General features: G+C 42.6%; 1 protein-coding gene and 1 long non-coding RNA gene across 2 annotated transcripts; one reads left to right on the top strand and one right to left on the bottom strand.

Annotated features, from left to right (window-relative positions):
* Positions 858 to 2,304, bottom strand: LOC109707041. The gene is made up of 4 exons (XR_002215398.1): positions 2,264 to 2,304; positions 2,099 to 2,166; positions 1,918 to 1,982; positions 858 to 896 (listed from the first exon to the last, which is right to left on the bottom strand). It is a non-coding gene; the product is annotated as an uncharacterized LOC109707041 (long non-coding RNA).
* Positions 14,071 to 20,578, top strand: LOC109707322. The gene is made up of 6 exons (XM_020228497.1): positions 14,071 to 14,466; positions 14,636 to 14,972; positions 15,596 to 16,489; positions 17,353 to 17,814; positions 18,215 to 18,401; positions 19,279 to 20,578. Exons 1-6 carry the CDS (start codon positions 14,279 to 14,281, stop codon positions 20,319 to 20,321), a joined length of 3,111 nt encoding a protein of 1,036 aa, XP_020084086.1. The 5' UTR covers positions 14,071 to 14,278; the 3' UTR covers positions 20,322 to 20,578.

Here is a 24,788-nt window from a genome sequence, read left to right as displayed (position 1 = left end):
AATTTTTGCTAGTCGAAATGTCGCGAAATTTCAAATTCATAATGATGAAGTTCTATTTTCAACCCTTTTCTTTCAAACTCGCTAAAATCTTGAGGGTAATACCTTTCCGCAAGATTACAAAAGTCATCAATATTAAAAGATCTGCAACCATCTTTAGGATCCAAAGCACAACTTAGAGTAAGTAATTCTATCATATTGTCACTAAATCTTGTATTCAATTCTTGCAATTGACAATCTATTACACCATAAAACATATCAACTCGATAGTGATGCTCAAGTGTAATATTGTCTCGTTGACGGTGAGCACGACCTCCCCTTCCTACATAAGGAGCAGACATAATTGGAACTTCTATGTTATACTTTGCACAAATAACTTTATTTTGTCAAAAAGAGAATCCCATCCTTCATCTCTAAGCTTTTGAATAAGTGATTTTGTTGATGCCACAAAATACATAGCATTAAGAATATCTTGAGATTTACTGTCACGCCCGGATACCAGCGGAAGCATATCCAGTACGTGCACAGACCCGCCATACACCTGCAGTATATAAGGCGTCTACGATACACAAGTCGATAGGAAAAAAAAATATAGAAATTCCTATCCTGATATCAGAGCAATGTATAAGTCGATGCTACTATCAACAGATAGAACAAGAAGTGAACAATCCTAAATCTCAACAAAAAGAGAAGACATCACAGCTACAACATCTGGTCCAAATAGTAAATATACATCACTAGATATACAAAACATCTGTACAATGGTGGTCTCTCTCTACACAGGGACATCACCCTCGGCCGTAGCCCGAGTAGTAAGGTGATCGACTAGCATGCCCCTAGCAATGTCTAGCTAGACGCGACTCCCTTGCCACGTTCCCTAGCCTCTCCTGTAGATGGCTCTGTAAAAAATAATAATAAAAAGGGCGTGAGAACTATTAACAATAGTTCCCAGTGGGTAAGCCGCCAGCCTCGGCGAATTACACCACTAGGCTCATGATGTACTAAATGAACGTAAAAACAATGATTGCATGATATATATATAAACGCAATGCTAACGAGTGATGAGCATGTAACCAACATGTAATCATAATCTCTGCAGTAATGAATATAACATAAACATAAGCACGAATATGTAAATTTTTACTGTAACAGATAAACATTCATTACTGTCATAAGTCATTTAGTACTTAATCTCATTTAGAGTTTTCCTTTTTATTCATCAGGACCTACCCCAGGTAGTCCAGCTTGCGCCGCGCCTAATGGCCCCGTGGTAGTATACACTCTCCACGGCAATCCACTTCGGCACCCAATCCCGCACGGGCGAGCAACTGTCGCGTAGGCCAATTCCGGAGTGCCGGCTTGTAGGGAGCTACCCTCATAAGCATGTGTGAATGAGCACAATGGCAAGCAAGCAAAACTCATAGTCCAACATATCTCAAACATCATGGCATAGTATGCTATGTTCTACCCTCGATCTATTGATCGGAATTCTCAATATAAAGAATATTGACAATAACTAGTATCCACTAGATTAGTAAGCATGTGAGAATAATGCGAATTCACATGTGGCATTAGAAACTATCAACTATCATGGCACTATCATTATAGTCACAAATCATGTCATAGTTCTCTATTTTAGAGTCAAGAGAGTATCATTGGTCTCTACTTTATAGAAGCATTATAAACTTAGCTCTTGGTTGTTCTACTGAACGAAACAAGAATACTATTATGCATGAATACTTTTATGCATGAATGCTCTCTACTTCATAGAGGTTCTATTGCAATTACATCAAATGTTATAGTGACATGCTCCAAGTACTTTACCAATCACAATAATCCCAAATACACACACTATACCAATTCTATAGTCACATATAGAACATAGGGGAGCTTCACTTGCTCTGGTTAGGTCAAACCCACCTATCACTAAGCTCAAAACAGCCCAACAGAAGCTCCAAACTCAGCTCAAACGGTCTCTGGACCTGCTGAAAACAAAGCATCAAAACCGCGTCGAAATGATTACTTAATAATCCAATTTCGGCTCCAATCACACATAGTACAAAGTAATAACTTAATTCCCTGCTTCGGGCTAGCTTAATACCTCAAGTTGAGTCTTCAAGAGCTTCCACAAGTCAGCTGAAGTCACTCCAAAAGTCGATCGCACTCTTGCTGCGAACAACATCGAAACGGCATTAGAATGCTAGTATACTAGCTAAAATAGCCGAATTCTTGTAAAATTGGATTTCTAGCAGAAATTCCTGCTTACTCTGGGTTAGAACACCTTCTAGACCAGTCCCCAATGTCACCAATTAAGCTCAGTTTAATTCGGAAACCTGCTGCGAAGAAGCAATCTCAAACCGTGTCAAGTTACTTGATTAATTCGCGTATAGTTCCAAAATAGCTTTAGAAATCATACTTTACCTTTAACTAGCTTTAAAGCAGCTTATTTCTGGTCCAAGGTGGTTAATTCACAGCTAATTAACTCTTCTCAAGCTGCTGCAAACATCCCCAAATTTAGTTGGAAGCAATGACACCAAAACACATCAAATTCCAATACTAAAGCACCACTAGAGAGAAAATTGAGCTAATTCCTTTTTGAAAGCTGAGATTCAGCTTCTTTGGTACTAACCCCACAGAAAACTCAGAGAAAAATCCTCCTCCCCACGTGCTGAAAGCATCCATTGAGTACTAAAATAGCGAGCGTCGGCCGGAGCGCGAAATCAACTCGAATCGGCGGCTTTTCCGTAGAGAGAGAAAAACCCTAGAGAGAGAGAGAGAGAGAGAAAAGGTGGAGGACCAAATTCTAAGCTCCAGCAACATCTACTGAGTATCCCTGGTCGAGCTGGGCATAAGGGATAAAAATAGGAAGCAAAAAGACCTAAAGAACCCTGCTGCCACGCACCTGCTGCAGCTGCTGCTTGCTGTACCGGTACAGCATAATGCTTGTACCGGTACACAATGCAAAAGCTGCCCAATTCACGGGAGCAATGCACTTTCTTTTCTCCGGCAATCCGATCACTCTCTAACTTGTCCAAAAACTTGTCCAAGCCTTTTAAAACATGTAGGCTAGATCCACAACTCTTTCCTCACACTCGAACTTTGCAATTTGCAAAAGTTCAGTGTATTACATTTACGTTGCAAATGTTGACAAAGAATGTAAGTCACCTACGTTATTTCTTTCATGAGATGTAAGATAAACACAAATTCAAAAGATATCATTGACTTATGAGCTAAATGTGTGTCACTACGTTGAAATGCATTGGATCCTTCATTAATAATATTCTTTAAAACTGTACATGTTGCTTTAAACATTCTTAGCAAACTTGTAATAGATTTGAAGTGTGAACTCCAATGAGTATCACCAGCCCTTTGCAACGTGCCAACTTGATTGAGTCCAGTTCCTATCTCAAGCTCTTTGTTTTCAATCAGTTCTGCAATTTCAAAACTATGAAGCTTTTTTGTTGTTTTTGAGAGATAGGTAGCACGCTACCCGCTTCGTTTATTTCATTTAGAAATAAACTTAGCTGGAAATGTGAATCAACGAGGATTCGAACTTAGGACCTTGGGTACCAACCGCCAAGCCCTTTGCTACTTGCTCCAGGGACAGTTAGTTGGTAGAAAATCCAACAATGTTGACAACAGTACTTAATTTTGAGTAAAATTCATAAACCTCAAGAATATCTTTAGATGCCGCAACCAAAGCCTATTGGAGACGATGGGCTAAACAATGGATATAGTAAGCATTGGGACAATCATTAGAAATTAATGCTTGTAATCCATTCTATTCACCTCTCATATTACTCGCTCTGTCATAACCTGGTCCACGAATATTTTGAGCATCAAGACTATAATGAGAAAAACAGAATATATTGCAATTTTCAAGGTTAATGCTTTAGTATCCGAGATGTGAATAAGACCAAAAAATCTTTCCTGAACAAAACCTTGTACATCAACAAATCTCAAAATAATAGCTAACTACTTTTTTGACTCTGTTGATGCCAAAAAATTAACACGCCGACCTAACCCACGTATGAGCCAAAGAAATAAGGACACGTGGTACACCAGGAGTCGGCAATAAGGCGCCTGAAGGACATGAGCGTTTAGGCGGGAACGATTGAGAAGTGGGGCGTAACTTCCATGAGAAGTGGGGCGGAACTTCCACGATCATAGTCACACTACTTTCCCCACTACTATAACCAACTAATAATGTGGGCTGATAAGATATTATAAATAGTAAGTTTGAAGCCTGTAATAAGGGTCTTTTTCCCTTGAACAGAAGACCACACTTATTTTCTATGCAATTTCTTCGCATTTCTTAGAAGTAGTCTATTTGTAACCTTTTACTTTCCAGCATTTAATGTTTTTCTCTAGGAGTAGAAATAAACTAGATCAACCGAGTTTGTATGCTCATAAGCACACTCGATCCATGTGTTCTTTCCACTAGTCAGTTTCAATATATTTAAAGACTTTCTGCTCTTTAAGCCGACAAATCACTATGTTTTCATCCATTCGGCTCTTTGGCCGACCCTAGTTTCTGTGCCAGTCCGTACATTCAGCTCATCCAGCCCAACCGATTCCACAGTTAGAGATTTTCAAACTCGGCTGATCTGATCCCTCATCAGTCGAATCGCTTGATCCAGTCGAACAGCGCAAACTTCGAGGGTTACTTTTTGAAGCCGTTTTTCATCCCTACACGTTCTTCGAGAAGGATCTTTGACCGGGTCAAGAATCGAGGAATTCGGCTCCTAACAAATTTTGGCACGCCCAGTGGGACTCACTCAGGTATTCCTAATCTATACTTTGTCCTATGGCTGATGATAATGCTACGAACCTCCGGAATAGAGCCATTCCCAGGCCTTCAGGAAATGACCAAGCTAGTAGCGCCGAAAATACGAATGAGAATCAGACGGTACTACCTGTTGGAGGAGAGACTAGTGAACAGTCGGCTCATCAAGAGCCGAGTCTAACTCAGGCACTCGTCCAGATGACCCGAATCCTGCAAACTGTAGATCAAAATATTCATCAAAGTATTGCTCAACTAGACACGGTATTGGCCGCTATCATGGCCTACAATGAAAATATTGTTCAAATCAGACAGTTATTTATCCGAAACAAGCAACCTTACGAGAGGCAACAGGGGCCCCTAAATATGCCGGTGCAACAAAATCCCGTCACGCCGGCGGTCTCACAGGAGCAACCGCAAATGGCACCTTTCCAGGCTGCTTATAGGCCGGCGAATATAAGCGTCGGCCCGCAGTTGGAGATTGTATCGGGTTTACCTCCTTTACCAGCTTACCAGCCCCAAAACGAGGGCGTAAGGGCTGGGGGGCAAGGCCCCAACAGTTTGCAGGAACTCAACTCTAAAATGCAAAATTACGGACAGCCTTTAGGGCCGAATGTGGTTCCGGCCCTGGTTCCTACTTCGGCAGCAAAAAATAATGAGTTATACGCTCAAATAGAAGAGGTTATTCGGAACACATTTGGTGTGGGGGCGAGGTCGGCAGTGCGGCCTGTATTTAGATCCCTATATCTCGCAAACATCGACGCGGAGAATCCATATCCGGCAAACTGGAAAATGCCAAAGTTCGACAAGTTCTCGGGCGATGAGACCGAGAATATAGTGGAGCATGTAGCCCGGTTCACGGCCCAATGTAGAGAAGCGGCTGCTAACTCATTTTTGAAATTTCGATTATTTAATACGTCGTTAACTAAAACGATGTTTACTTGGTATACAAATTTACAAGCCAATTTTGTCCGAGATTGGGACGAATTGGAAAGAAAATTTCATAAGCAATTCTATAGGTCGGAGCCACAATTATCGGTCGCCGACTTGACTTTATACCGGCAAAAGTCAGGTGAAACGGTCGAAGAGTATTTGAACCGTTTCAAAATAGCCAAAATCCAGTGCTTTATGAGAATGTCGGAATCAGAGTTCACCAAAATGGCGTTAAATGGTCTGCATTTTAAGTAAAAGACTATTTCGAAGATAAGTATTTTTCTAACATATTTGATCTAGGTGTTAGAGTTGCCCAATATGAGCAATTCCGGAAGGAAAGTGAGAACGATCGACTGCAATGGAGCCGATATAAAAATCAAAGCAAAGGCAAAGAGAAATCCTTGATATAAGAACAGTTGGTTTAAGAAAAACCAAGCCAATCGAGTGAAACTGAAGAATCGGCTGATGAAGCCGAGGTATATGCGGCTGGTAAGGAGCCACTTTCTTCAAAAAGAAATCCTTGATAAAAGAACATTCGGTTCAAGAAGAGCCATCAATCGAGTAAAAGTAAAGAATCGGCTGATGAAGCCGAAGTATATGTGGCTGGGATGATAAAGAGCCGTTTTCTTTAAGCCGACCAAGACCAACAAAACTAAAGCTCGGGTCTCGGCTGTGTCATTGAGCCGTTGATTTGTCACCAATAGTCATTCGAATGCTCATTCGAAAGACTATTGTTCATTCGAAAGACTATTGGGGGGGCATTGTTGATGCCAAAAAATTAACAATACCGACCTAACCCACGTATAAGCCAAAAAAATAAGGACACGTGGTACACCAGGAGTCGGCAATAAGGCGCCTGAAGGACAAGAGCGTTTAGGCGAGAACGATTGAGAAGTGGGGCGTAACTTTCATGATCATGGCTACACCACTTCCCCCACTACTATAACCAACTAATAATGTGGGCTGATAAGATATTATAAATAGTAACTTTGAAGCCTGTAATAGGGGTATTTTTCCCGTGAACAGAAGACTACCCTTATTTTCTATGCAATTTCTTTGCATTTCTTAGGAGTAGTCTACTTGTAACCTTTTACTTTCCAGCATTTACTGTTTTTCTCTAGGAGTAGAAGTAAACTAGATCAACCGAGTCTGTATGCTCATAGGCACACTCGATCCCTGTATTCTTTCTACCAGTCAGTTTCAATATATTTAAAGGCTTTCGGTTCTTTAAGCCGACCAATCACTGTGTTTTCATCCATTCGGCTCTTCGGCCGACCCTAGTTTCTGTGCCAGTCCGTACATTCGGCTCATCCAGTCGAACCGATTCCACAGTTAGAGATTTTCGAACTCAGCTGATCCGATCCCTCATCAGTCGAATCGCTTGATCCAGTCAAAGGGCGCAAACTTCGAAGGTCACTTTTCGAAGTCGTTTTTCATCCCTACACGTTCTTCGAGGAGGATCTTTGACTGGATCAAGGATCAGAAAATTCGAGTCCTAATAGACTCATCGCGTTCTTCATCAACCATTATAAAAAATTTTGAGTCGCCAATTTCATCTCGAATTTTTCTTCTTAATTTCTCTGCTAGAACTTGCAAAATTTCTTTTTGTGTATCCGGCGAAATATAAGAAGCATTTTGCGGAGCATTTTCTAAAATAACTTTTGCAATATCTTCATTAAGAAAAGAGAACACCTTCAACATTTTCAAAAAATTACCCCGATCAATAGATTCTTTACTTTCGTCCCGACCTCTCATAGCATATTCTTGAAAAGTAAGATATATAACAGCAATTATTGATGCTTTAAGGCGTAAACGATTGTCTGCTTTTTGCTGTGATGATGTCTATGAAGCACATTTTAAATATGTTGAGATTGTTTCATCAAGTCTTCGCAAGCTTTTTCGGCAACTTTATGAGGCGAGTTTGGTTCTCTACCTATATGATTTAGAAAAACACATCTTTTTCCATCTTTCACTTTCTTCCAATTATGAAAACTGTCAACAGTGAAGGCATTTTGTGAAGAATGCCCATGTGGTTTTTAAAAAGAAATCACGATAGAAAAAATATAGCATCTTTGATTGGAGAATATTCTAACCATGATTTAAATGATTCAAACCATAAAGGTTGAAAGCGACATTAATGAGAAGGAGGCCCACTTTTTGGATATTCCAAAAGTCTCAGTTGATATGGACTATTGATTATATATGCTCGTCGAACTTCATCACGTTGTTCTACAGGATAATTCCAAATTTGAGGTCGTAATTCAGGATAATGCTCAAAGGACATGTTATTAACCTCTTTAACTTCTATTCTTGGAGATTTCAAACGACAACTTTGGGAACCCATAGCCTCATCTCTACAAATAGCTTCTTGTTTATTAGCTTCCGCGTTTTCAATATTTTTCTTTTAAAATAAGAATTGAGTGTAGTTGTCTTTGCTATTAAAATAATAACAGTTTAGAGATCTACAAAAATTATGTCAAAAAATTCAAATATTAAGATCTAATCTATATAAGATAATTTGTAAATCATGTAAAACTATGTAAAAGAAATAAAATTTAAAAATAAATTGCAAATAATCATTATTTTACTAACAGCTAGCCGAGAAGAGAAAAAACTCTTGTTCATAAAGAAGGAACTTGTACGAATTCAAAATTTTGGATCTACTATAATACTTTATATTCTCAAATACTAAAATCCAATAGTTGCTATTGGAAGGCCCCAGAAATTTTTCATTTTTTTTTTTTTGAATGAATTCAATTTGTTAAAAACTAAGAGAAGGTCAAAATATTCAAAATTTAAATAGATTATAGCATTACAGAGTACTTGTTAATAATAGATGAAAAGTTTCATGAAACGCATGTACTTGTTAATAATGGATGAAAAGTTTTATTTCTGTATTCAGGTCAATAATATACTTTGATACTGTCACGCCCCGGGGCCGATTTTAAATATCTTTTTTATAATTAATGTCATTTTTGAAATCAGAGTTACGGAAAACGTGCCAATTTTTTTTTCTAACCTGGCCCACGTTACGTACAGACCCACCACAAATACAAAGAAATGATGCATGCCTCTAAACACTCCTCAGGCGCTGGATGATGCGATGCACAGTACAACAGTCGTCCTATTTAAAAATGCTCCCCACCCGAAAGCTTTGTTGTTAAACTCTATTCAATCATTAATAAAAACCATTCGAAAATCTTTTTAAAACTGTTTTTCATTCGGAAACTTCATTTTGAACTCCGACTACCTCGAGGGGTAGAAAATCATGATGCATCAATACACAAATCCAAGAACCGAACCAATCATCTATAAAACCAAAACCACATATCCAAAAATCTCCAATCGCATGCATAATGGAAATCACCAACTCAAACAAGTTCACGAACATTCAAACATTCATAGGGATCATCTAATTGAACCATTTAATTATTTAAATTACTAGAAGCGGACATAAAAATAACCCGGGTGACAGTCGCTACTGCAGATTAGCTAGAATGTCCTCCCGTTGTGCCCAAAAGCTAACTCCTTGACCAAACTACCTGGAAAAATGGGGGGTGAGAAACCACAATCAAGGTTTTCCAGTGGGTACGACAGAGCCACGAAGGCAAGTCGTAATCACCGAAAACCAAATGAGGTAAAGTAAACAAAGTACATGTGCTATGATACGAAAGAGAACTACAGTAACTATAACAGATATGATAAGAAGAAAGTAATAAAACTGCTACTATAAGGAATACAATGTCGAGTATGCCTCAAGGCAACCAAACCAAAATTGTACCCAATTTAGTGCCTGCTATATTGGTCTACAGACCTCAAGCGTTGCCTGTCACAATGCTTGCACTTACCTGATTCATCCGCTCACTGGACGACCCATCCGGATAAGTACACCTCTGGTCGGTGGCCAAATCGACTTGGTGTCAATGAATATACCCAAGCGTTGTGACTAAATCTTGCTGATATGCTCAATGCGAAAGCCAGCAGGAAGCCGATGCCTTGGCCGAAGCCAGCTATAAGGGCGTACAACGGCGAACCATGATCAACCAGATCGAAACACACGACAAAGGAGTCGATGTGTTGCCTGGACCCAAGGTCCACAGAGATACAATATATATGCAATCAATAAGGTATAGATAAACGAACGATAACAAAGCAACTGACATGTAGAGACTACAATGCTGAAATAGAAGAACAGAGGAAGGTGAAATAATCTCACCGACTACCAGCTCGAAGCATCCACCTGTCATTATCGCGTTGGAAAACTGGGTGCGCGCAAGTCAACCAGACCTACGAAGATCCATCGGGTCAGTATCCAACCCACCAATCCAAAATACCCAACTCAGAAACCCCACACAAGTCCCCAAAATCGGTTTCCCAAAACTGATCACCGTAACTCGCCGGAAGTCCCAAAAATCACAACGGGACGCCGTCGAGACCCACTAAGTGTCCCAAAACTAACCGACTTGTGCCACGAGTCACCCGCTGCCACCAGACACATCGATTTGGATGTCTTGGCAGCAAACACAAGATTACGCAACCAAACAATTATCGGCGGATAATTATTCGGATTCGGATTCCCAGAAGTGTCAATTTCGACACCGGAACCCACCGTCGCTAACCCGTCATCTCCGAACCCACGATATGACGATGGTGACTAGCCGACAAGGCTCAGCGACAACTCTCAGGGCAAACAAAATGACGTCAAAAGAAATCCGAACCGAAACCGCGTTTTGTCGGCGAATTTTGACGAAAAACGCACCGAAATCGACCTCCGATTTCTGCGAAGGCTAACGGACCTTAGACGATCAGTCCAGAAGTCACTTACCATACGTACGTACTGCCCACAGTAGCCACAAGATGCAAAATTACATAAAAGTCCCTACATTTACATAAAATATATTATTTTATGTAAATAAAGTGATTTTGTAGCTCGCTAACGCAAACCAAGGACTTTCGAGGTCCGCCGAGACAGGTACTGACAGGTCTCGATGTGCCGAAGGCCATGCTCACGATCCGAAGCACAATGACTCACTGTGGAAGGCACGGGAGCAACCCGAACATTCAGCGAACAACGCGCACTCGGAAAAACTGCACTGAAAATAGAGTTTCGGCAACCGCTAATCCAAAGTGAGGTGAGCACTGTGATCAGAACTGACCAGCGATCACCGTGCTCACCTCCGGAGGCATCGGGACAGCCTCGGATCACCGAAAAAGCAAGGATAAATCGAAAACTATTCGCATACAGCACAGCGAAGACTTATCGGAGCAGTGGGAGCTAGGGCACGGCCGGCGGCGGCTCTTCGGCGGGAGCGCCGGTGGCCGACCAGTGCGGCCGACGTAGGGAGGTCGGGGCTAGCCCCGGACTGTTGCGGGAGGCAGTGGCGTCGACGGCGGAGCAATTCGAGCCCGCACTGGCTAGGGTTCGGGTCCGGAAGCCGCGGCGCCCATGGCGGCCGACGGGGCGCTCAGGGACGACAGCGGTGGACTGCCAGAGGCCGGAGGGATGCCACAGGTGCGGCATCGTGCGGCGGCGGCACAGGGAAAGAGGTGCAAGCTCACCTCGGCCCGCACACGCCCAGGAAGACTGCAGAGCGGCTGTAGCACGGCGGTGGCGCTCGGTGGCGGCGGCAGTCGGCGGGAAGGGTCGCTGGGGCTCCGGGGGAGGGTGGCTCGACCATCCCTAGATGGCGGCGGTGCAACTTAAGGGAGCTGAAGCTTGCTCGGCCCGAGCTGGCCCAGTCCGGCCACAAGCTGCCTGGGCGGCAGCAGCAGTGCGCGAGGGCGGCGACGACCGGCGAGGGAGGTCGCGGTGGCTCCGGGGGAGGCGCTGGAGAGGGGCTGAAGGGTGAGGGACACCTCACTTGCTCTCGGCAGAGATGGGAAGCCGAGTGCATGCAATATGAGGGAGAGAGAAAGAAAGAAAGCCTTCTCCGGCGGCCGGTGGCGTGCGCATGCGGCCGGGGCGCGTGCTGCGCACCCAGGGGAGGGAGCAGAAGCGGCCGGGAGTCAGCTAGGGGCTAGGGTTAGGGTTTCCCTGGAGCAAAACCCTAGAAGACTATATATACATAGGGTAAAAATGCACAATAGTCCCCAAAAAACCCGATGTTTAGAACCAAGTCCCTCACAGCGCGAGTAAAACACGCAAATACACCCCCACATTCGATTTCATGCAAACTGGTACATAAAATGTAGAGCTTTTCGCCAAATTACCGTTTTGCCATTAATGACCCCTCCTCAATCGACGCGGGATATCAGTAGATCTGTCCGTCAGATTTGCGAACGAATTGCACCAGTACGATCAGGACGACAGAGACATCAAACCCACGATTCGTTTCGCTTAGTTTGGTCGTGGATTCGCAAAAAAATCCATCCTCTCAACAAATGGCAAAACCCGCACACAAATACATATAATATATGTATCTCCAGTTTTCTCGAATTCCATGCGTCAAACCTAAAATCCGTCAGCGCCGTTGGTTCCAGAATAGTCAAACCACTGAAAACAAGCTATTGGATTGCTATGAATGGAGTTCGATACGCACCAGAAGCCATCTCTACACCGTGGCTTCTCCGAAAACCCATGTTCCTATTCACTTTAAGTGAAAAGTAAAGATTGCGTAAAATCTCCATTCTAACTCTTTTTTTCTGAAACTTGATGAGTGCTTTTGTAATTAAATTACACACAAAAACATCGTCAACAGAAAGTTCAACTACACTGCCAAATCTCAGACCTTACAGATACTCTTTTAACTTTTAAGTATTTTTCTCCCTTAGAATCAAAATGGTAGAGTTTTTATAGCCTCCTTATAAATGTAAAATGAATACTGTCAAACAAATTCAACTCACTTTTCTAGTTCTCTTATTCAGCAAAAGATGACTTTAAACTAGAATTGAACATTTGAGCATCACTGCATCAAAGCATGCATATATATTAATAATTATTTAAATAGTTCAACAAACAATAAGAAATAAATCAAGGGCATACCACACATTGACATAAAAGTAAATGTTCACGGTTCACTCACCAATCACCAAAGAATTATTCAAGAGAAATTGGAAGCCCGAAGGGCTGTAGCCGCGTAGTTCGAGGCGCCAAGCCCGAGCGGCGAGGGGGGAGCACCACCGGCGCCCAGCTTTCTGGCGAGCTAGAGTTTCGAGGCTGGAGAGAGAGATTGAAATTTGAGAGAAGTCAGAAAAAGAGAGAGCTCTGAGCCTGGGAGTGGAAGTGTGGAACTGAGAGAGAGAGAGAGAGAGAGAGAGAGAGAGAGAGAGTGGTTATGTTTACGTGTGGATTGTGGTGTACTGGTGTGGGAGGAGGCGCCGAGACAGGCGAGCGGGCCGGTGGCGCCTGGGGGCAAGCCATCATGATGCATGCATCATGCGTGATGCGTGGCCCACAAGCAACCCTTTAGTTTTCAAAACAATTTCATTTTGGTCCCCAAAATTTATAATATTTTAATTTGTTCAACAACTTAATACTAAACCTTATTGTAATTTTAAAAAATCTAGAGGGGCCATGGCCATTGTGGGCCTATACATGGCCCCGTCCCTCCCTTGTGGGAAGCACAATTCGCATTAACAGCAAAGCAATAAGCTTGACAATAATAGAGTATATAAGGTGCAACAACAAGTCATAGTTTTTAATATGGGACTAAACTTACATGTAAGACTTATATGTAGGCTCTCAATTAGTAAGGTCCATACGATATTGGTCTGTCCAGAAAACCCATGGACTAAAAGAAAGTTTTAAATTGCTTTAAAAAATAAATATATAGTAAACCATTGCAACTATTTAGAACGTAGGAATAGAGAAATAAAAATAAAAAGGAAGAAATTGACAATTAATTAGAGGAGAAGAACTTTTATTTCATTTTATTTGTTATCATATATAAAGTCACACCCAAACGCAGCTATTTATAGGGCTTAGACCTGATAGGGATAAGTACAATCTAAATTTATTCAAAATCTTCTAAGAAATTAATTTGATTAACATTTAACTATTTATAAGATAAGAAAGAAACGCAACAAAAGATAATGTTCAAAAATAATAAAATTTATCCTAATTGACAAAGTGATTGGGATAAATGAATTAAATTGCCTTTTTCCAACAGGTTTACGGCGCACAACGATGGGGAACTCAGATTAAAAGCAATAATTAGCAACTATGGAAGAAAAGTAAGTAAAATAAAACAAAAAGTATGCACATCTTTAGCACTAAGAAGAATGTACGGGAAAAAAAACCTCACGATGAAGCCAACTCTGAGATAAACGTTGGATATAGAAATGGCTGCTCAAAATTTAGCAAATTGATGGCAGCCAACTCAATGCCAGACAACCTGAGGCACCCCTACCGCAAACTCTCGTGAAACCCCTACAACATAGGCAATATAACCAAAAACAAACAGATTCCCTCCTTCTCCCTTCCTTCCCCCTCTCTCTCCTCACCTCCAATTACCCCTTACCTAGAATACAGGCACCTACCTATACTATGTTGGGGACCCCCTTCTCTCCCTTCTTCTAACACCTTACCCTCGGCCGCGACCTGCTATCCACCTACGACCCGGCACAATGGGTCGCCGCCCCTCCGTCTCGTCGGTCTCCCTGTCGACCGACACCGAGCCCGACTACAGGGATGTCATGCTCGAATGCCCCTTCGGCCATCTTGAGACCCTCTCGCGCACGGAGTTGCGTGAGACCGCATACGAGCTCTTCTTCATGTCGTGCCGCTCCTCACCCGGCTTTGGTGGTAATGGCAGGTGAGGATGGCAATATAATTCCGGTTTGTGGGTCTTGCTCGCATTAAACAGTCGCCTCGGTAGAGGCAATTCGAGAGGGGAAAGAAATGACTATACTTTCGGGTTTGCATGTAATGTTATTATTGTATCATATGTGAAGAATTTGCCTTACGATATATATTAATGGCAGGAGTGGAGCCTTGAACTATTATCCATCAGAAAATGCGAGCGGCGGCAACGGCGGAGGGGACGGATCGGCGACGGGAGGGGGACCGAAGGGCGGGACAGGGATGATGTTGGTAAATAGCAAGATTAAGAAGGCGCTAGGACTGAAAGCGAGGAGGTCGTCGCGGCTGATGAGGTCGATGAGCCAGTCGGGGCCCACCGCAGGGCTCGGGAGTCCCGGTTCACCTGGGAAGGTGAAGCGGCCGATGACGTCCGCGGAGATCATGCGGCAACAGATGCGCGTGACCGACCAGAGTGACGGCCGGCTCCGAAAAACCCTCATGCGGACCCTCGTTGGTCAGGTGAGTCCCAATTTATATATATCCTCCATGTTTATTTACGTGCGGCCTCGCTCGTATATATGTTAACACTTAACAAATACAAGTTTGAATATTCAATTTGAGTTATCAATTGAGTGGTTATTGTCTATAATACAAAATCAGTATAGAAAACTACTAACAGTTCTAAAATATAATTTTTAGTCTATTAGAACTTCCAGATTAAGCATTTATGACATGCTTGTGAACCAAGTAAAATACTGTAACAAAATAAAACAAAGATTTTTCGGTACAATAAACAGCTTTTTTTGATATCCGAAATAGATTTTTTATACTATATTATTTAATGTCCGGAACCTTATATGTTTTTTGGGTAAAAACGAAAGTTTACTCGTAGCAACGTAAAGAAAAACAGTAAAAGATGTTGAGGGCTCAGCAAACAACATCAAAATAGAGTAACGTTGTATTTGGACAGAGGACCCAAATTCTTGTGCGTTTGCACATTCACGCAATCTTTTTCTCTAGTTTCTCGTTCCTAATCTATAGGTTTTAAAATGAAAAATTAAGAAACGATACATCCAAACTTTGGAAGAACGCATGCATCTCTTTACACTATGATGTCTAAATTAATTAGCTATTCTTAACAGGTAGGAAGAAGAGCAGAGACCATCATCCTTCCCCTGGAGCTCCTCCGACAACTGAAGCCCTCCGAATTCAACGACACCCAGGAGTACCACCAATGGCAACGCCGCCAGCTCAAGGTCCTCGAAGCCGGGCTCATCTCCCACCCCTTGATCCCTCTAGACCGGCTGAACTCCGCGGCTCTCCGTTTCCGCGAAGTCATCCGTGCGAGCGAGCTGAAGCCGATGGACACGAGCAAGAACTCGGACGCCATGCGGAACTTGTGCAACTCCGTGCTCTCCCTAGCGTGGCGCAGTTGCAACGGTGGCTCTCCGACCGACGCTTGCCATTGGGCCGACGGCTACCCGCTCAACATCCACCTCTACTTAGCCCTTCTTCAGTCGGTGTTCGATCACCGCGAAGAGACCGTCATATTGGACGAAGTCGACGAGCTCGTCGAGCTGATGAGAAAGACGTGGCCATGTTTGGGGATAAATAGGATGATCCACAACGCGTGCTTCGCTTGGGCGCTATTCCAGCAGTACGTGGTCACTGGACAAGTCGAAACGGATTTGATATGCTCGACGCTGGCCATGTTGGCGGAGGTGGCGAGCGACGCGAAGAAGGCCGACCGCGAGGGGTGTTACGTGAAGGTGCTGTCGAGCGTCCTGACCGCCATGCAGGCGTGGGCGGAGAGGAAGTTGTTGGATTATCATGAAAGTTTCGATAAGAGCTCGGCTGCGAATATGGATAAAGTACTCTCGGTGGCGCTTTCGACCACCAAGATCATTGCTGAGGATCTTTCCGGCATGGGAAGCGGAGTAGGATTCATCGACCGAGAGGCAAGTGGGATGGTGAATTCTTCGAATAACCGAGTGGATTTCTACATAAGGTCTTCCATGAGGAATGCTTTCACCAAGGTGTGAAAATCTTGCACTTCTTTTAAATTTTGATGCCGCACGTACTCTTGCCCCTCTCTAGCTAGTAAGTCTATTATGTAGCGGTCACATTATATCATTTATAACCAATTAATCTTATCATTTTTAAAATAAAAGTATAAAAAAATTATTTTTTAAAGACCGTGATAATATGGATAAATTGTAGAAATATATTTTAATTGGTTGGAGGCATACGTCAGTAATGTGACTGCCGCATTCTAAACTTTTTCCTCTCTAGCGGCACAACGCCATTTCACTTTCCCAAATGCAGTTTAGAAATCACAAATTACTTAATTTTTTCTGGTATATATACAGTTTCCATAATAAGCAGATCGAATTAATACTAATTTTTAATATGTGGATGAAACATGAGTTATTTTTAGAAATTAAATAAGAAAAATAAAATTTAAATAGTTAAATTGTAGTAAAAAAATAAAAGTATTTATAATTTTAAACTAAAAATATTTTACCTAATTAATGAACATCAAAATATTAATAAATAATAACTCAATAAATGAATAAATTTTTTAGCTATGAATACTGCATTAGATAATGGAGAAATTAATTAATTATAAAAAGTATTTTTTAATTAATTAGTAAATTATTTAATTAGTTAGATAATTATATTAATTAATTGATCAATATAAATATTGAAAAATTGGACAAACACATTAAATACTCAATTTTAAAAAATTAATTAGTTTGTTAATTACCTATTGAATTAGGCACTTAAATATATTAATTAAATTAATTAATGAGTAAATTTAATAATTATTATTATCATCATGAAGATTCACCCCATTGAATGAATTGCATTTTCGCCGAACACTTTTACATCATGCAAGATACTGGAGAATGGAATCGGACACGCCGACAGCATGGTCGCCGAAGTTTATGAGGATCCGAGCAACATCCTAACGGAGCTGGCGAAAGACACCGAGCAATTGGCTCTACTGGAGAAGGAAACGTACAGTCCCGTACTGAAGAGGTGGCACCCGGGCCCGACGGCCCTCGCGGTCGTGACCCTTCACAACTGCTTCGGCGTGGTGCTGAAGCAGTACGTGGCCAAGATCACCAGCCTGACCAACGAGCTGGTTCGAGTCCTGCAGTCCGCGGGGAGACTGGAGAAGGCATTGGTGCAGATGGTCGTCGAGGACTCCGCAGAGTGCGAGGACGGCGGTAAGGGCATCGTGAGGGAGATGGCCCCTTATGAAGTGGACTCCATTGTGGTGAGCCTCCTCAAATCTTGGATAGATGAGAGGCTGAGGATTGGGAAGGAGTGCCTTAAAAGAGCAAAAGAAACAGAGGTGAGTTCTTTTTTCATCTTCTAAGTGCTGCAGCCGGAGAGATCAGATGTTAATTAGCAGGGCAAATTTTGATACTTACAGCTAGATAAACAAACATGTATAGAATTCGTCTGGAACTATGGCCTATTTTGATTCCACTGTCTCACTTTAAAAATTTTGCACAAATTACGTACGTAGGTTACACCATTTCATTAAGCATGTTCAAATGAATGATACATTCAAATTTCGAAGCAGGGAACCGTCAAATGGCTCGGATCAAAATAGGTCGGAGTTCTGATAGGTCTCATACTTTTTATGTGCCTAATATTTGTTTAATTCTTAGTGAAAGTCATTTCGATACTTACATTAGATTATGATAGCTAATTAAGTCGGATCGATGTGTACATGTCTATGCATTTAGAGCTGGATCCCGAGGTCCAAAAATGAGCCATATGCGCAATCTGCAGTGGATTTGATGAAGTTGGCTAAGGTGACAGTGGATGAATTCTTCGAGATTCCGGTGGGAGCGAGGGATGAGATGGTTCAAGACCTTGCTGATGGCCTGGAGAGTATCTTCCAGGAATACACCTCCTTTGTTGCATCCTGTGGTATGTCCAAATTATCTGCAGGCCTTTCTGCAAATATTAGTTGAGCTTTCTCTTTTAAAATTAACTAGGCATTTAAAAGTATGCAACTATATATAACTCGAAACTAAGCATCAATTAATTCTTCAAACTTTTGAATAATTGTCATGTTATGAAGGCACATTTGATTCTAATTGTTACCTTTTTAAGAAAAAAGGTAAAATCAACATAATAGAAAACAAACATTATGTTTTGCAAATTAGAACTTCTATATTTAAATTTCAATGGTACTGTCATGCATACACCAGAAAATTTCTCGAAAAATTATTGATATGCTAAAATTGTAATATATCATATAAACAACTATATATCTTTCGCAGTACATAATAGCTAGAATATTTTAAGCACACATAGCTGCACTGAGAGTACTCAGAAGTAGTTGTCTGCATTAAAAGATCAAATTTGAAGATTTGCATGAAGGTTGCAACAACAACTCCGATATCATGGCTCAGACTGTTGCTAGAATTTTTAAGGGCTTGATTCCTTCTTGTTCAGAAAAAAGTGCATCAACAAATTACGTTAAACTATAAGCTCAATCTTCGTCATCGTTATTTGTATTATTATTCTAAACCTCTTTCACATTTTATGTTGTGCTCTACAACAATTTTTTTATTTCAAAAGTAAAGAATAAAATTATTCCTAAGCCTCATATTAGTATAAAATTATCATATTATTCATGATTTGATCATTTACTATCTCTTTTGACAGTATATATGTGGTAATTACTATTACATTCCTTATTATACGTTCCCTAAAAAGAAGATAGGACTAATAAGCGCTCTTAATTAACACGTTTTTGTGTGTGTGCGTGTGTGTTTATTTATGACTGTGGTTGTATAAGGAACCAAGCACAGCTACCTCCCCACCCTCCCTCCCCTGACGAGGTGCAATCAGGACTCCCGGTTCGGCCGGCTCTGGAAGAGGGCGGCCACCCCGTGCCGTGCGGGGGACGGTGCCATCCACGGCATCGTTGGCGGCCGAAGCGGCAGCTCATCTTCATCGGCGGTGGACGGCCACCACCCGCGCCCCTCCACAAGCCGCGGCACGCAGCGCCTGTACATCCGCCTCAACACCCTCCACTACCTCCTCGCCCACCTCCTCTCCCTCGACAAGTCCCTCTCCTTCTTCTCCTCCTCCTCCTCCTCCCACACCCCCTCCGCCATCTCCTCCTCCGGCCCCGTCTCCTCCAACCGCCGTGTCGCCCCCTCCACCCGCCGCTTCGACGTTGCCCGCTCCACCGTTCTCTCCGCCATCCAGCACGTCTCCGAGATTGCCGCGTACCGCCTCGTCTTCCTTGACTCGCGCCGCTCCTTCTACGACTCTCTCTACGTCGGCGACGTCGCCAACACCCGCATCCGCCCCGGCCTGCGCATCCTCAAGCAAAACCTCACTCTCCTTGTCTCCCTCCTTGTCGACCGTGCACAGCCGCTGGCCGTGAGGGAGGTCATGAAGGCGTCCTTCGACGCGTTCCTGATGGTGCTGCTGGCGGGTGGGAGCGACCGGGCGTTCATGCTGTCAGACTACGAGATGGTGGCGGACGACTTTCGGAGCCTGAAGCGCGTGTTCTGCACGTGCGGGGAGGGGCTGGTGGCGGAGGACGTGGTGGAGCGGGAGGCGGAGGTCGTGGAGGGGATCGTGCGGCTGATGTCGCAGCCGACAGAGCGGCTCGTCGAGGACTTCAGCATTGCGGCATGCGAGGCCAGTGGGATTGGCGGTGGTGGCGGGTCTGGGTCGGGGCACTGCAGGGTGCTCCCCATGCCGCCGACGACGGGGCGGTGGAGCCGCTCCGACCCGAACACGATACTGCGAGTGCTGTGCCACCGGAACGACGACGTCGCCAACCAGTTCTTGAAGCGGACGTTCCAGCTTGCGAAGAGAAGGTGAATCGAATTGGGAGAGTTGGTGTCAACATGCGTACAAGTATTACAATATATAGCAGCAGAAGCAGCAGGTGGTGTTAATATTGTTTTGTGTATCTCTAAACTGTTGAAGCTAAAAAGGGGGATTTATGTATCAAATTAAGTAATGTTAGAAAGGAGAAGGGGAAGGAGGGGAGACTATAATTTGAATATGTGCAAAAATTTATACTCAAATTTTCGTTCCTTTTATACTAAACCGTGGGTTAGCAGGTTCCTTGTCTTATTCTAATGAGCAATATTCTAATAAGAGAGATGCATGGCTAGCTAGCTTTAAAAATTTAGGACCTGTCCTATAAACGAATGTTTGTTTGGGACAACCTGTCACGCCCCGAGCCCGCCTATTTGGTCGGTTCGGGCGCGCCAACAGACGCCGAACGGACAGCACCTCTCTTGTCCGCCCAAGGTTCAACACATGTACCAATCATCTATATAATTTACGCAAGCGGAACATGAATATACATGACTTGCACAAGGGCAAGCAACAGCCAAAAGTGAAAGTTCTATACTATTACATACATACAAGTATCATGATTACTTTTAACCATATACAAACATTTAACCATTTACATTCTTTTCTTTTTTTTTCTTTTCTTTATAATTATACATCACATGATCATCCAAAACATAAACCTTTTACATTTATACATCATTTATACAACTCCGATCCTCATATATAAAAGATGATAGTAATAGGTATGAACTATACTCAAGTGGTTACTGTCTAAGGCGCGATACCCTTACCGCGATCCTCGATCGGTTCACTCGGTCTCGGCTCTGAAGAAAGCTGTCACGCCTCGGGACCTCCAATTTGGTCGGTTTAGGCACGCCAACAGACGCCAAACGGACAACACCTCCCCTGCCCGCCCAAGGCTCCAACAACACATGTATAACGATAGCAATTCAAACATAATAAATGCAAGTATACACGGCTTGCACGAGGACAAGCAACAACCACCTAACAAGTGAAAGCAATATAACTATTACATTCATACATTGTACCTTTATCACTTTCAATCAAATATAAAGTTCATACAATTTCTTTACATTCATTCATCCCAATTTACAATTTCATCTCTCAAATGAACTTAATACATTTTCATCTCTCACATGATTTTATTACATTTCCATTCATCAACATAATAGATGAAATATACAAATGGTGCCTCTATACATAAGGGTAGTACGCTACCTAGAGCACGATAACCATGCCACGAGCCATGATCGCCTCGCTTGCGCTAGAACCTGCATGGTTAGTGGGATGAGAACTATAACAAAGTTCCCAGTGGGTTCGGCCGCCGACCTCGCCGACTCACCCACTAGGTCTATTCAGTCATAAGTATTTCAAGAAAGAAAGATAGCAAATCAACTAATGCTACTACTAATACAATGCTTGCAAAAAAACTGTCAACAGATAGATAATCATATGTATGATGAATATGCATGCATGCTCTTTCCACAATTTACCTTGGCTTTTACCTAATTAATCCGGTTAACTTCGTTAACCCTAATAACTGACAACCCAAAATTCCTTAATAACGGGGGACTCGAACCACCCTAGAGACCATTTTCTGGGGGGACTTTACCTCGCCTAGTGGTGACCAACTCCGGAGCGCACCACTCGAGGGGGGGCTACTTCCCTAAAGCCAAGACTTATCGTAAGTATAGATCCAATCCTCAACTTAAGGATATATAGCCACTAGCCACAATGCCATTGTCATAATAGGTTTCTACCTATTTGTTCATGCAACTTTCCAAGTCATATTTGTCACAATTCCACTATGGTTAAACTATATTTAACAACCAATTTCTCAATGCCAATCATGTCTCTATTGTCAATGTCACCTTTGTTTTCTATTGTCCAAATCCAAGTCTCACATTTATACAACTTTAGGGTTCTATCATACATGTCCATTATGGTTCTATCATTCTCTATGTTCAACTACGTTAGAAGCATGTAAATGAAATCAAACCAAGGTTCACATGTAATTTAACCCTACTATGCATGAATGACTATATATCAATATGTTCAATAAAAGGTGAAATAGACATAAAGGGGAATCCGATGATTCAGGTGTGCACCCCCACCTTGTAGGAATGCCAAGAAGCTACGGTTCAAATTTTATGATTTTTGGGCGCCTATTCCTCGTGCTGCGGCCATCTGTATCAAAACGAAGCCAAATTAGGCTTTTTACTTAATATCTTTACATAGACTTTTCATTTCACCGCACCGAGAGCACCAACGCGTCGGAAATATCCCTAATTAGGTCTCCACGGGGTCAATTTACCTCGAAAACGATCGGGGGCAAAAGCCCCAAATTTGGTGCCCTAATAATGTCATATTGTAATTTTTCCTTAGATTGATCGTAAAGCTAAGCAAAACTAACTTAGAATCATCTAAGAAGTTCTGTAATACCATTTCTAAGCCATTCCAAACATTCCTAGGGCATCTAACATGAACCCTAGCAAACCACCATGTGAGCACTAGAAGAAACCATGGATTTCATGTGTTTCAAAGCCTCTACTAGGTTTCTAACCATGTGAGAGGATCAAATCTCAGAGATTTAGAGTACAAGATCAAACCCTAGCATCATCCTTTCATAAGAATTCATCTTAGCCTATTAGCTCTCCAATATCTACCTTGTAGGAGAGACCAACACCTTCAAAAGCTCCAAATCTCCTCCCAATCCTCCTTTAATCCACCTTGTAGAGAGCTTTTAAAGAGAGAGAGGGAGAGAAAATGAGAGAGGAGTGTAATCTCAGCTTGCTGTGAAGAGAAGTGAAGGTTTGGGTCTTATTTGGGCTGCTACAATTGCAGTTAGGCCCTCAAACTCTCCAATTCTGCAGCAGGTTGCGCCTGCGGTCCACCGTGCACTGTACCGGTACACGAAATCCTGTCACCGGTACACAGCCTTTTTCTACTCAACCCGAGAGCTACTTCTCTCGGTTTTACACTATGTACCGGTACATTTTCGATGTTAAACCAGTAACACAACTCCAGATTTCAGATTTTCGCATCTTTTCGATTCTATTTCTCTCCGATAAATGCTAAAACCTTTCTAACTTTTTTAAACTCATTTTAAACTCTTCCAACCTTGTTGGAATACTAATTGGAACTTGTCCAACCATCTCTTTCGCATACTTTAGTCGATTTTACTAAGGCTCGATATATTCAACTGAGTTTCGGTATGTTACATTCTCGACCCCTTAAAATTAGTTTTGTCCCCGAAACTAACACATACCGTAACTCATAAGTCACATTCTCGCACAACTCTTCCGGTTCATACTCCAATATGTGAGTTGAACTACGAATATACTTGCGGAGACTTAATACAGGAAACACATTGTGAACTCCCGCAAGCCTCGATGGTAGTGCAAACTTGTATGCCACTGCACCGACTCATTCCAAAGCGTTTTATACTTGCGGACCACTCTACTTGTCCAAATCCACGCTTCGTTCGATTTGACATAAGCTTGGCTAAACTCGACGGAAATTTGATATGTTACATTTCCGCGAAACTAGAATCCACACTATAATTCCACTCATCAATCAGATGAGGACCAATCCACACGCTACATCTCGAGTTTCCAAGACCTCGCACTCGATGCGCTCACTTCACGCTCATCATCATACAGAATCATAAGGTTCTGTAGAGTCCTATCCTCACGAGTCCAGAATGCACCTCCATTACTTCACGAGTCACTTACTCCTGCAACAGTGCATTCCCTCAACTAGGCGGCAATGTCAACTCGCGGCCACCGCGCCCACACACTCCCAAAACCTTTCTAGGGTCCAATGCGTCGAGAATCACACTCTCCTCAACACCCACACACCCTATGCCACACTGGTAATACCCTTGAAGATATCGCCTTTATACGCGAATTAAAAACTTCGTCGGCAGACAACCACACCAGCTCATCACCAAGGTCGCACACGGCAAACCACTACGCCGACCTCCACAATACCTCGGGTCCAGGAACAATCCTTTCGCTCACCACGTCCTAATGGACAGGGACTGACATATCCTCGCAGCGAGAGTCTCAACTGCCATTGCCACATAATCACTAGCACACTCTCACATCCTTATGGTTAAGCACCTATGCTCAAACTCATCTTGTCCTCCTTGACTAGTCATCATTCTAAGGATGAAATGCGGTACACTTCTCACCGATTACATTCCAAATTTCCACAAGTCCCATGAGCAGTGCGAATCGATCGCCAGCGATTCACCATAATCCAACCTCAGTGTATCACACGATGGACTTATTTTACCTCAATCACCACTTTAGCTCAACTCTTTCCTAGTTGGCATATTCCAACCCGGGCACTTTTCGATTGCCTCTATCCACATCACTGACCATTGCCCGCACATTCGGCTCATCGGCTCCGTGTCATCACCAATCATTTTCACTAGCCGACACCAATGAATTCCAC

Source organism: Ananas comosus, linkage group 3, assembly GCF_001540865.1.
Source record: "Ananas comosus cultivar F153 linkage group 3, ASM154086v1, whole genome shotgun sequence".
Classification (NCBI taxonomy): domain Eukaryota; kingdom Viridiplantae; phylum Streptophyta; class Magnoliopsida; order Poales; family Bromeliaceae; genus Ananas; species Ananas comosus.
This window is presented reverse-complemented; position numbering and strand designations above follow the sequence as displayed.